Source organism: Lampetra planeri, chromosome 4, assembly GCF_965212315.1.
Source record: "Lampetra planeri chromosome 4, kcLamPlan1.2.h2, whole genome shotgun sequence".
Lineage (NCBI taxonomy): Eukaryota > Metazoa > Chordata > Hyperoartia > Petromyzontiformes > Petromyzontidae > Lampetra > Lampetra planeri.
In genome coordinates this window covers 28,020,303-28,034,305 of record NC_136110.1, presented here as the reverse complement: position 1 = coordinate 28,034,305, position 14,003 = coordinate 28,020,303, and the positions used below count along the sequence as shown (strand labels likewise).

Sequence of the window (14,003 nt, the reverse complement as noted above, 5' to 3'; positions counted from 1 at the left end):
ACACGATACTGAAATTTATTTCAAAGCGCTACATGTAAATGTGGCTTTTCAACCATATTTTTTATATAGATATGCATGAGTGAATAATTAAAGTACTAAAATTGATATCGAAATGAAGACTTGCCTTTATTGATGTGTGTGTGTGTAGCGGTAGTGTAGCGGTTTGCACGCTGCGCTACGAACCCGGTGGCCCGAGTTTGATTCCTGCTCACGGCCAACACCAGTGATAATTATCTGAACCGGTCCTGGGCCTCCCCTAGGTCGACTCAGCCTCAAATTAGTACCTGGTGCGGTACGTAAAAATATCGCCACTAGGGAGACAAAGGCGGCCAGGCGTGGTGCTGGCCACCCACTGCCTCGTGTGCCGTGCCGGCCTTCATAGGTGCTCGCTAACAGCACTTGCTCCTACAGTCTGTTAAGGCTATACGGGGGATCTTCGTCTTTGTGTACCATATACGTTTTCTTTTACTGAAATAAGTTTTTCTCTCAGTTGAAATTCATTTCAATGACGTCAAATGTATTTATGTATGTATATGTCATTGGTTATGTTTAATCGTAAAAATATGAGATGAGAAAACCCGTAGAACACTGCATATGAGCTGCTGAATAAAACATTAGGTTGACATATTAAAACCAAAAATCATATAGACTATAGAGCATTTGGGATTTGCATTGGTATTGTGGCTGGTTATTGTTCGTAGTTATAGTAAAAGGAAGAAAAGTCATGCACAGACGTGGATACTGCAACACTTTCCAATATGCATTGTCCTTGGAAGTATCAAACACGTGTTTAATGGATGCGTACTGCCAGGATCAGAAACACGGACATCAATGATGACAATGGAATGAGAACTTGAGAGGTGCACAGATGCTCAGAATTACACCAAACGAGCAACGCTTGTACCGGAGACTAAACGCGAGCTGGAGACATCATGTTTTAATGTGAAGAAAAAAAATCTACGTGGGCCTTGCGAAGGACAGGTCCCTAGAAATGATGATGGCCGATGGTCAAGAATAACAACGGAGTTGCAGCAATGGAATGGAATGCGCCCAAGAAGACATTCACCACAGATATTACATTATCTTGCTTGCAGGTGCTAGTTGGATTGTTACATCATAGGACCGTGAGGGTATGGAAGACCGTCATCTAGCAGTGGATTGATCATGGTTGATAATGATGAATAACGCTATCTTCCGAGCGACTACATTTTGAAACTACGTTCTACATTTTGAAACGACGTTCTACATTTTGAAACTAAATAGTTGGCACACACGGCCCTCCGTTCTCGGAACAACGCGGTGGGTTAAGCGTGGCCTATTGGGGATGACGTTTGCGAGGGCAAGGATAGCCACTGAAGCCCCACATGATTCCCATTATATTGTACAAACCGGTGAGTGATGAGGGTCAGGTGAGTGGTGAATGTCCCTCGCGGGTCATGCGAGTTTCTCGCGTCATTTTATACGAAGGTCCGACTGCCCACTAACACTTTATATGTGTAGAAAAAAACCCCTTAGAATAGCCATTGAACAAGTGAAAACAAAATCTGGTTATAAATGTTGTGCACCACAGGATTCGTATCATATTATGCATCAACACAATCATGCATAATGAAACAATGATTAGCATCATTCTGAATAATAGTGCTTGGTTATAATACTGAAATTGCCACAGTTAACACAATCTAAGCCTATGCTTCAGATATTCCAATTACTCTTCACATTTGTGACTAATATCTTATTAGACGGATGTGATGTTTTTTTTCCAACCCTTCACATTTGTGACTAATATCTTATTAGACGGATGTGATGTTTTTTTTCCAACCCTTACATCAAAGGTAATCTTGACATTCACAAAGATCCGTTCGTGATATAAGGAAGCCACTTAAATACTTGTGGAGGTGGCTGAGTAACATGGAATCATCGTAAGGATGCTGGAGCATAGTTTCCAAGAAGGAGAGATCGATTTTGAAAATATTTATTTGGCAGACAAATGCATGGCTATGACAGTCGCTAATGAACCAATATATCTAAAAAAAATCACGAAATCGCAATTAGTAAGTAAACACAGGGATTGACACATGTACAGTTACGGATGAAGCTGTTAAAATCATCAGGCGCCGCATTTACCGAATGTCATATAATTTGACTTTCCTGGGTCATCATCATCATCATCCGCTTGTCTAATCCTGCACAAACGGCGAGCTGGATCAGATCGTGTAAGAGCACAGAGCGTCAGGAGGACCGCCGTTCTTTGCATTTAATTGGCACCCCCTTTTTTGGTGTTGTCGCTCGTCAAAATTGTCAGAGCGGGTTCCTGCCCAGATGCGGTGGCACTCGCCTCCTTTGTACAGCTGCGCACCAGTAGTGGCAATTCCGCATTCCCGTGTCAAAAAAAAAAGTACTGAAGCAAGAGTCAAATTGTTTTGAGATATACGGTGGCCACTGTGTCAGCAGTGTTTAGCTGATAGAGCAGCCGTCCACAATGTGTATAGCAATCTCCTCCACATCACCGAGACCCATAGACTCACACAGTAGAAAAAAACCCCTTAGAATAGAGACCCATAGACTCACACAGAGACCCATTGACTCACACAGAGCCCCATAGACTCACACAAAGACCCATAGACTCACACAGAGACCCATAGACGCACCCAGAGACCCATAGACTCACATAGAGACCCATAGACTCACACAAAGACCCAAAGGACTCACACAGAGACCTATAGACACACATGGAGACCCATAAGGCTCACATAGAGAGAGACCCATAGACTCACACAAAGACTCATAGACTCACACAGAGACCCATAGACTCACACAGAGACCCATTGACTCACACAGAGCCCCATAGACTCACACAAAGACCCATAGACTCACACAGAGACCCATAGACGCACCCAGAGACCCATAGACTCACATGGAGACCCATAGACTCACACAAAGACCCAAAGGACTCACACAGAGACCTATAGACACACATGGAGACCCATAAGGTTCACATAGAGAGAGACCCATAGACTCACACAGAGACCCATAGACTCACACAGAGACCCATTGACTCACACAGAGCCCCATAGACTCACACAAAGACCCATAGACTCACACAGAGACCCATAGACGCACCCAGAGACCCATAGACTCACATGGAGACCCATAGACTCACACAAAGACCCAAAGGACTCACACAGAGACCTATAGACACACATGGAGACTCATAAGGCTCACATAGAGAGAAACCCATAGACTCACACAAAGACCCATAGACTCACACAGAGACCCATAGACGCACCCAGAGACCCATAGACTCACACGGAGACCCATAGACTCACACAAAGACCCAAAGGACTCACACAGAGACCTATAGACACACATGGAGACCCATAAGGCTCACATAGAGAGAAACCCATAGACTCACACAAAGACCCATAGACTCACACAGAGACCCATAGACGCACCCAGAGACCCATAGACTCACACAGAGACCCATAAACTCACACAAAGACCCAAAGGACTCACACAGAGACCTATAGACACACATGGAGACCCATAAGGCTCACATAGAGAGAGACCCATAGACTCACACAAAGACCCAAAGGACTCACACAGAGACCTATAGACACACATGGAGACCCATAAGGCTCACATAGAGAGAGAGACCCATAGACTCACACAGAGACCCATAGACTCACACAGAGACCCATAGGCGCACCCAGAGACCCATAGCCTCACATAGAGACCCATAGACTCACACAGAGACCTATAGACACACATGGAGACCCATAAGGCTCACATAGAGAGAGAGACCCATAGACTCACACAGAGAGCCTGAAGGCAAAGACTTCTATCCCATTCCAACTGCCTTCTGATATTGCGCTTCGCACTATGCCACTGGGCCACCTGGATAGTTTTCTGTTACGTACTGTACAATATGTGACTATCGGATATGCTGCTTCGAAGTCGGCTTAAAGTACCGGGCCTTTCCGTTCTGCCTGATCCCAATTGCATCCGCCAACAGAATCTCGGCCTGTGGAGAAGGCTCTGAAGAGCCAGAAAATGTCGAAAAGGGGCTCAAATCTCTTGGCGACGACGTTGCGAGAGGGGGCATTTTGGCAGCCCAAGCGAGAACAACATCCCGCCCACACATCCCCAACAATGTTTAGCAACAAATAAGGGATTGGGGGGGGGGGGTAACTGGGCCAGTGGGCGAGAATGTTGACAGGGTCTTCTTTGGTGCACCAGGGCGCAATGACCAAGCGAACAGTGACAGCGACCCGCTGGCAAACGTCACGATTGCAGTCGCCCATCAGTGCTGACGCGCACTGCTCAGGGCTGGAAACTCCAACTGCTCACGTGGCTTCAGGTAAAGTGGGGGGGGGGGGGGCATCCATTGTGGTTACGTTGGTTTACTCGTCACAGATTTCCAGCTTCCACACGTTGTGGACTTGGGGCGAATATCTTCGGCGAAGGGCACGGGGATCTTGGCATGGCTGGCTGAGTTTTCACATGAGGTGCACTTGAGACACAGTATCAAAGTGGTCCACGTGGATTATTAGCACGTGATTGTTTGAATAAAAATTTTTGTTACACTGTGCTCGTATTGCTGTTACTTTGTTAGATTTTTATTTATTCATAATTCTTGTTAATATTCAATGCATTTCACTTCAATCTGAAGAATGGAACAGTGGTAGACACACTAAGATATGTCAAGTTGTAATGGGCACATAGTTTTGCACTTAGTAGCTGCTAAGTGAAGGCATATTTTCTGGCGAACATTGTTTCCTAGGTTGTTGAATTGCGTTACATTGAATGTCTTGGTTTGAAATAAAGCAGTGCTATAATTTGGGACCACTCACATTTTTGCCATTACCTTTTTGTGATTACAGTCACACTGTTAGAACAAACATGACAAGCTTATTGACGTTCGTATCAGAGTGCTGGCACGTCATTTGTTGAACTCACAGACTTTTTTGCTTTTGAAAATAGCGAGCACATTTATGTAACACCTTTTTTGTATACATCTCTTATTCCCTGTGATACAATGAAAATATAAACGGACGTTGTTTCCCCTTGTGATTCATCAGGCTACATGCTGTTCAAGGTCCTCGTGAATGATTTCGCCCGAGAATGTCTTTTCCGAACTTAAAGTTCACCACAAAGTGATATTCTGATTCACAGAGTATGAAGGATACGGCTATGCTGTTCATGTATACCCACGCCAATGCTCTACGAATGAATCAATTTGGTTTCATTAATTTCGCTTCTTTAAAATATGGGGAGAGCCCTCTGAGGTCACAAGTCTGTTTTTCAAATGAGATCTTGGGTCAAAATAAATGCATTGTAACAGCGAAGATTCTACCGTGGGAACAGCTTACCCACTCTTAATTAATTTAAGACTAAATGAAAGACATCTAGGTTATGAATAACTCAATTTAAGTGAATTAAGAAAGTGGAATCTCAAGCACAATATAGCGTTCCAATTTAGTTTATTCTCAATTGTCCCCGTGAATTTTGTCCATAATTCATTGTTACGTCCACTTTGCATGTGGCATGCGATCACTCCCTTACCAAGAGTTGTTCTTGTTATTAATTGTGTGCTGCACGGGAAGTGAGGTATACATAATGATGGTGGTGGTGCAACAAAACACACAGACCACATAACCAGCAACAGCAAAGAGGTAATAGTGCAACACTTTGCAATAGAGTTCACATCTTAACACCAAACATGATGACGGCAAAAAATGTTTAAAATTTGTTTACTAAAAAAGTTATAATGATCATTTAAAGTGCAGACTAAAATGTCTTTTCAGTTGCCATGGACAAAGCATGCCACAGAATTGTATCTCATTTTTGTTTGTTCACGTAATTAATCTGAGGTATATAGGATGTCCCCTCAGTTTAAGAAATGCACGTTTTAAATATATATATATATTTGTTTTATTTTGCAGAGAATTTAATGTTAATGGATGTCCCCTCTATTCAAATATTTTTTATAAATATGCAATGTTTGTTCCTAGTTAAAATAACCACAATTTTAATTTGCGGCATGGGACACCATCTAGGAGACAGCATGACAATTGCCACTATACCACACATTTTGAAGTAGACCTCATTAGGGATCCTACAAAAAAACAAACCATTAAAAATACACAAAAGATGTTATACACTTAATAAGTGTGAGTTTTGCAATCGACGTGTCGCTATTATGTATTTTAATAAATCGATGTACAGATTGTATGTATCATTTAGTATTACCTGTATACAAAGAGGCAAAGTGAAGTGTTTAAAAGAAATGTGTAATGACTTTGTTTTGACAGATATGACTTTATTAAAAGAAAGCATTAGGACCCAAACATCGAATGCAATTAAAAACACTTCGAAGCACGAAACTAAAACCACAATTACTCTCACAGATGTGGTAATAAGGCTCAATTACCTCGAAAGAAGAAAATAATTTGCTTACGTATAATATAATAATTATTTTTTGCAAGAGATGATATTGATGTGCAAATGCTGTTCTGTAATACATTGCGACAAATGCAGCGCTAAATCTAACAGGTTGAAATGGGAAGACACACGCTTATGTAATATTTTAAGGTAATTTAATTATTTTATTGGTACAATATGAAGTGACGTAATTTCATATAATAGTTCTCTAATGTGGTTGCAGGTTATGCAGTGCAGTGTTTGGCACGTGAGATTAAATGTCACGCCGGGAGGACACGCGACACGACCCCAAAAAGCGCACAGCAGAGCTCGACGGCAAAACCTCGAGCCACCTTTTGCAAAATTGAATTTCATAACAAATGCAGACATTTGTAATGCGACATGTTGTTTCTTGCTGGGGAACGCTCGCATTTAATTTGTGATCAAATATACATTGCGCTTTGAATTTAGAGTCGCAATGTCGCTGCATCTGATGATGCTATGTGAAGCAGCTTCCCAACTGTGGAGCGTATGTCCAGTTCGGTGGCTACATGTTAATTGTTTAAAAAATAAAGACAAATCAGTCAATTCAGGTGCCAACGGGCGCACGACAATGGACGTGGAGACGTCTTGGAGTTGGCTTTTCTTTTTTTGAATCTGAGACTCCAGCTCGAACCCCTCGCTCCTGTACGCAAAACAAAAAGTAACGCTTTTCATTTCAGCCCGTTTTCTCACTGTCTCGCAGGTTGGCAACTTCACCGCTGCGAATACGATGTTGGTTTTCCGGCCAAAATCAGGGGTGAAAGGGCATTGGGCGGGCGGCGGGGGCTCTGTGTTAACCTGCTTGGGTAAGCATTGAGCTCTCTTCATCAGCCATCTAACTGACACCATGTGCCACATATGCAGTACAAAAATTGCGCGTATTTATTTTACAGAGAGAAAAGTTCAACTGTTAGCAATGATTTATCGCTCACACACGTGGTGATTGCTTGCCAGACGTACCAAGGAGGTTGTATAATACGTGTCAGACTTCAGAGGCGTGAGCTCATTCGCTTGCAGTAGACAATGTGGCATTGCAGTGCTCGCCGGAAGGATTTGGGCGGGAGGGCTACGCAAATCATGGATCGAGTGACAGAACGCAGGAGTAGAGACGTGAAGGAGACAGCTGTCTGGTGGGCGGAATGAGATTTGGGACCTGGAAGGAGGTGGCCTAGGGAGTGAAAGGAGAAGTTCTAGAGGTGGTTATCGTTAAAAGTGACAGGCGAAATGGTGGCGGTGACAGAGATAGATTTGGTGCTGGTGATGACGGAGATTGCGAGTGCGGCTATAGGATTATGAGACAGATTAGGTGAGAGAGTTCTATGGATTCCAAGACAGACTAGATGGTGGTTGAAATGGTTTTAGATAAATAATTATGAAAATCGATGTTCAAATCATGAGTAATGAGTAGAGTGGAGGAGACACCTGCTTTTAAATTACGATCAAAGTCAGACCTGAAGTTTGTGTTTAGCTTTGACGGACGGTAAACAACAGAGCGAAGCCGTTTAAGAAACTAAACGATTTTCAGAATTCAAGAGACAGTGATGGGCAGCAAGTATACGATAGGATAATATAATCAAGTCAGCAGCAGCCCAAGAAAGTAGACTATTTCAACGATTTTTTTTGTCACCAGCTAAGGCCCACTGAGCTATACAGCTTTTTTTCAGAAGCGACCTGGCCACAAATGATAGCTCAACGAAGTGGCTTATCGCGTGGAAATTTATAGCAACCAAACACTCTAAACGCACGTTTCTAAATGAGGAGGGAAAAACCGGAGGACCCGGAGAAAAGTCCACGCGGTCATGGGGAGAGAGAGACATGCAAACTCAAGGTCGGCATCGAACCCACGGCCTCCTGCATACCAGACGAAATAGTCAACATCTCGCAACTGCGAGATGCTCCGGATCAACCTAGGGTTTCTCTTCAGCAGGTGCTACAACAACCAGCTACTCACAGGGCGTGATTGATTAATTCCTCCAACCTTTGAGGCTTAGCCTCCATCACAGGGTTAGATCTCTTCTGCCCCATAATGTTGTTTGGGCTGAGGATTTCTCCCTTCTCCAATACCTCACAGCAATGGACAGCAAATCTGCAGATTTGATCTGTGGGTCGGATATTAATTCACTATTCTTCCCTTGATGATGGTAATTAATATGGGTGGTGTTGCAAGTTTTTTTTTATGGTGTGAAAGAGTAATACCATAAAAAAGGACCACTGATTAACACGGTTGGCTACGTACGGTGCAAATGAAGTTCAACATACATACATGGACTGCTGAAGCAGTTTCTATATCCTCATGAACATGTGGCTACCACTCATCCTTGCAGCAGCGAACATGAAATAAATAATATATACATACATATTTAACCAGTTTTAGTTATTTAGCGCATTGTTGAACATTTGGGAACATAATTCGAGGAATATTCAAATGTATTTGTACAATGGGATGAGTGATCTCGTGAGGTTTTATGCTCGCAGAAACGTACATATATATAATTGTGCAGATTTTTTTCACCCTTCTTAAATGTGGACAGATTGTACTTGCAACTCGAAGGAGAGGGGACGGTAGTTCAATGCCACGAGCATATTGCGGTCCCGTTATGTGAGGGCTGAAACATAATTGTTCCTCGTTATATTTTTATTTTTTTGGCGGGGGGAAATACCTACCATTCACTCACTCACTCACCACTCTTTCCCCGCACGTCAACCAACATCAATGGACGGTCATCTATACATTTGAAAATGACATTCTAATTCTATAGATTGTTCTCCTTACAACAACAACAAAAACACATGGCCGCTGCGGTGCTTTTTTTCTCCCACAGGTTTGAGGTCGGCAGTTGGTGACTTCGGAGACGGTGTCACACGTAACATCGCCCCACGCTGGATGATAATAAAGCAACCTGCAAAGCGCTGCGCAGCGCCACTGGCACTTTGGAGGGATTCTGGCTACACGGTGATACCAAGAGCCACAAGCAGTGTGGACTTGCAGCTCAGCGCACACGCGTGGCCAGCTCAGGTACGGCCGCTTACACGGGCTGTTATACCCAGCACACGCAATCACGCATATATCACACACACACAGCACGCACGCACACTTACATACATGTGCATGCACATACATACTTGTATGTACAGATGTCAACGTATTTATAGAGGCAATAGGCAATTTGTAGAGACAATAGCTGTTTGATCCTACGAATTAGGCAAAGCGTATGGCTATAGACTTCATCCAATTACTGTACAGACGATGCATTAAAAAGGCTATACTTAATTATAATACCGCAAATAAATTGCTTCATATTTATACAATATCTTATTGGTCGGGTAGCGGGTGATAGAGGATATTCATGCTATTGCAGTAATTAACGGGTAAAAAGATAAACATTCGTTTGTTTGCATGAGTTGTATTGGACGCTAGGGGAGCTGGGTACTTTGACAGAGAACACGATTAAACGTGACAATGTGTGCTCCCATTGTCGGTACGTCTGTGTGTGTGCGCGCTGCACTACTACGAACCCGGCGACCCACAAGTTCGATTCCCGCTTACGGCCAACGCCAGTGACGATTAACTGACCCGGTCCCGGACCTTCCCTCGGCTCGACTCACCCTCAAATGACCACCTAGTGCGGTGTGTAAACATCGCTACTGGGGAGACAAAGGCGGTCGGGCGTGGTGCTGGCCACCCCCACCCCCTCGTGCACCGTTGCGGCCTTCATAGCTGTTCGCTGACAACACTTGCCCCTAACTGTCTGTCTAAGGCTACGCGGTGGCATCTTTGTCTTTCTGTGCTACAGCACATAGGTTCTCGCGCCTCTCCGGATGGAAGAAGCCACCACCCCATCCCCTGCTCGCCGCCGCGCTGGTGCTGAAAGGGACAGCGCAGTAGCCTCCGGCTAGATGACAATCGCCGCCTTCGCACACACGCGGCTCTCTCTCTCTCTCTCATCCCGTATCATCAACAACAATGCCAGCCACCCTCCGATCCCCCCCCCCACTCCACCCAACCCCAACAAATGGAAGAAACCCCCCCCCCCTACCCTCTCAGCAAATGTTTCTGTTGGCGTTAATTCGGCGTAACAAGAGCCTGAATCGTCGTCCATCTCAAACGGACGCCGCAGCCGCTGCGATGTAACGAGATGAGCAAGGGACACGCAGCCGTCCTTCTAAGTTCCGTCGATCACTCCTCCTACCGCCGCGGCCCCGCATCGCAACTAGCTACGGCGTTTGCTCAGAGCCGTGGTGTTTTCTGCTCTCCGCGTTGGGAGTTACGCTGTGGGTTCGGGAGGCGTTTGGAGCGGTCGGAAAAGGATCGTCTCAATCGGTTCGCGACGATTAAACTTCTGCCTAGGAAGGAGCCAACTCGATACTCAGATTGAAAACCTATTTCTTTCGAACTGCTTTCTGTGTTTAGTTTTGTTGTCTTCCCCCCCCCCCTTCGCACCTCCGATTATCACGGTTGGTTAGGCACGCTGCGAAAGAGGTTCGACGTACATGCACATACTGGATGGCGTTTTAGCAAAGCGTGTTCGCATTAACGGCACAGGACGGATTGAACTGGAAGAAGAAAAAGAAACGGGAGCCTGCTGGCGTGCGCAGTGGTTTCATCCACGCGGGGTAGAAACTTCGTTCATTCATAAATAACAGAGGGAGGCAGGAAGGAACGAACACGGAGCGAGAGAGAGAGAGAGAGAAGCGACGCCTCGACATGGAGGCCCCGGGGTCAGGTTGGACCCAGGCGAACGCGACCTCGTTTCTCAACGAGACAGCGGTGAGCGCGAACGGAACGAACAGGACGCACGTCGACTACAACAGTGACTTCTACATCACCTTGCCCATCATCTACTCCGTCATCTGCGCCATCGGCTTGACGGGCAACACGGCTGTGATCTACGTCATCCTGCGCGCCCCCAAAATGAAGACGGTGACCAACATGTTCATTCTCAACCTGGCCATCGCTGACGAGCTCTTCACCCTGGTGCTGCCCATCAACATCGCCAACCACCTGTTGCAGGACTGGCCCTTCGGGAAGACCATGTGCAAGGTGATCCTCTCGATCGACCAGTACAACATGTTCACGAGCATCTACTTCCTCACGGTCATGAGCGCCGACCGCTTCTTCGTGGTGACGGCGACGGTCAAATCGGAGAACTTGCCCCGCAGGACCTACAGGAACGCCAAGCTGGTGAGCCGGGGCGTGTGGCTGCTCGTGTCGGTCGTCATCCTCCCGTTCACCATCTTCGCCAGCACGTACGTGGACGAGTTCGACAGGAATCACTGCAGCCTCGACTTCCCCAAGCCGGAGTTCAACTGGCTCAAGGGCAGCCGCATCTACACCCTCGTCTTCGGCTTCGCCATCCCCGTCTCCACCATTTGCATCCTCTACACCACCATGCTGTACAAGCTGAGGAACATGCGTCTCAACACGAATGGCAAGGCGCTGGACAAGGCCAAGAGGAAGGTCACGATCATGGTGTTCATCGTGCTGGCCGTGTGCCTCTTCTGCTGGACACCTTACCACCTGAGTACGGTGATAGCCCTCACTGGGAATCTACAGGAGACCCCTGTGGTGGTCGGCATCTCCTACTTCATCACGAGCCTCAGCTACGCCAACAGCTGCCTCAACCCGTTCCTGTACGCGTTCCTCGATGTAAACTTTAGGAATAACTTCCAGAAACTCCTGGAGTGTAAGGTAGCCACCTGAATCCTTACTTCGTGAACTCGGACGTGATAAATGTGCATGCAGATTATATTATAATGTATTATTTTTAAAAAATGTAGAATCAGCCTGTGAAATTGTTATTCTGGGCTCGATATAATACCACGTTAAAATGGACTGACGCTTAAAGTTACGTTATTTTATGACAGTACTGATAACGATTTTAAATATCGATCTCGCTTATGTCGGATTGTGTCATGTGCGTTCAATCCATACAGCTGAAAAGTACGGGCACAGTTTACAAGTCAACACGGATATAACATAAATAGTGTGCACTTGAAAATGCTCATTTTGTTTCATCGTGCACTGTATTCTCATATAATGTTGATAAATGTAAAGATTTTGTTTCAATAAATACCAATGGCTCCATCACATCCCGATTCATATTCATTAAAACTAGAATGGAAAAACACCACGTTGTGTCATTCTATGAATTCAAATCCTGAGTAAAAATGTGACAAACGTGGCAGGGAACATATCTCGAATTGCTTCCCTATCCCTCAACCTTTCCCATATATTGTGATAAAATATGAAAACAACATAGGCAGAGGACATTGTCGACAGCACATGGGCACACGGCCATTGCACCAATGTCATCCGGTTGAAGTCAAACACCTCTTGGCTTCAAAGCTATTTGAAAAAAATACATAGCATTGGCATATCAACATGATGTTGGGCAAATATACCCAAATACACGCAAAAAATATTCCACATTTATTCATTATCGTTGGACAGCCATAGTGTTCTCGTTGTGAGTTTGCTTTAAGAAATGTAGCCATGACCTTCTTACATCAAAGCAAATTTTCAGAAGCATATCGTGCCATTGACATGAATCAGTTCTGATGTACAGTATATGTACACTATTTATCAACAAAGAGACGAAAGAAAACCACCTAATTTAAAACATAAAAAAACATGTCATAACCGAATGGTATTCAAACATGGGAAAGTAGAGAAAAATATAAAACAGTAAAATGAAGACATTAATGTAAGTATATGTTTTGACCAAACTTATATACTGTAATCATTATATTCAGCCCTTTGTCAATCAAATGCTGGTACCTGGTCTTTATTATAACTCTTCTCATGAAGCGTTATAATGAAGAGTTATAATAAGTCTGGCACTTTTTAAAAGCATTTTGAAGTTATTGAATTCTCAAAAATTTTGTTTGCAGTTTAATCTTTGGCAATAAATAAAAAAAACTAAAAATAATATATAAATTGCTGATTATATATGTTCACTAAAATTAGTGGCCTTCATTAATGCAAAAAAAAATTCTGACATATATAGGCTTAATAAACATTTAAATTTGATGCCAGATTTCAATTTTCATACGAAATTAGAATGTTGTCTGAGATAAAATTCTAACATACGATCTCCCATTCACAGTTACATTTCTGCAATCACAACAGGATAAATACACATCTTCGTGATTATCATGTTCGGACCGATAGATCATTACTAAATGATAAACTTGAGTAAACTTTGATATAATTGAGAGAATATTTACATTTCTTGCCAACCGCCCCCCTCCCACCCCACATTAAAACATATGGATTGCAAAAATGGTACTGACATGAGTGTCTTGACATTTCTGTGATAAAATGACAATTACGACTCAGTTTTCACACACGTTTATTCATATATTTTAACATTAACTTTCTCATATATTATATAAGCTAAGGCGAAAAGTGTCAACAGACCAAACTGTAGTCTACACGTGACCATGTGCTGTAGTGTTAGAATCATAGACGACGAAGTATTCCGGACGTGAGAAAAAACAATTGTACTGCACAGCACAAGTTCACTCTCTTCACTGGA

At 44.0% G+C, this 14,003-nt stretch overlaps 1 protein-coding gene across 1 annotated transcript; it reads left to right on the top strand.

Moving 5' to 3' along the window:
* The first annotated feature begins 11,170 nt into the window (after positions 1-11,170).
* LOC144718016 (neuropeptides B/W receptor type 1-like) lies at positions 11,171-12,166 on the top strand. The gene has a single exon (XM_078593875.1). The coding sequence runs from the start codon at positions 11,171-11,173 to the stop codon at positions 12,164-12,166; it is 996 nt and encodes a 331-aa protein (XP_078450001.1).
* The last annotated feature ends 1,837 nt before the right edge of the window (positions 12,167-14,003 follow it).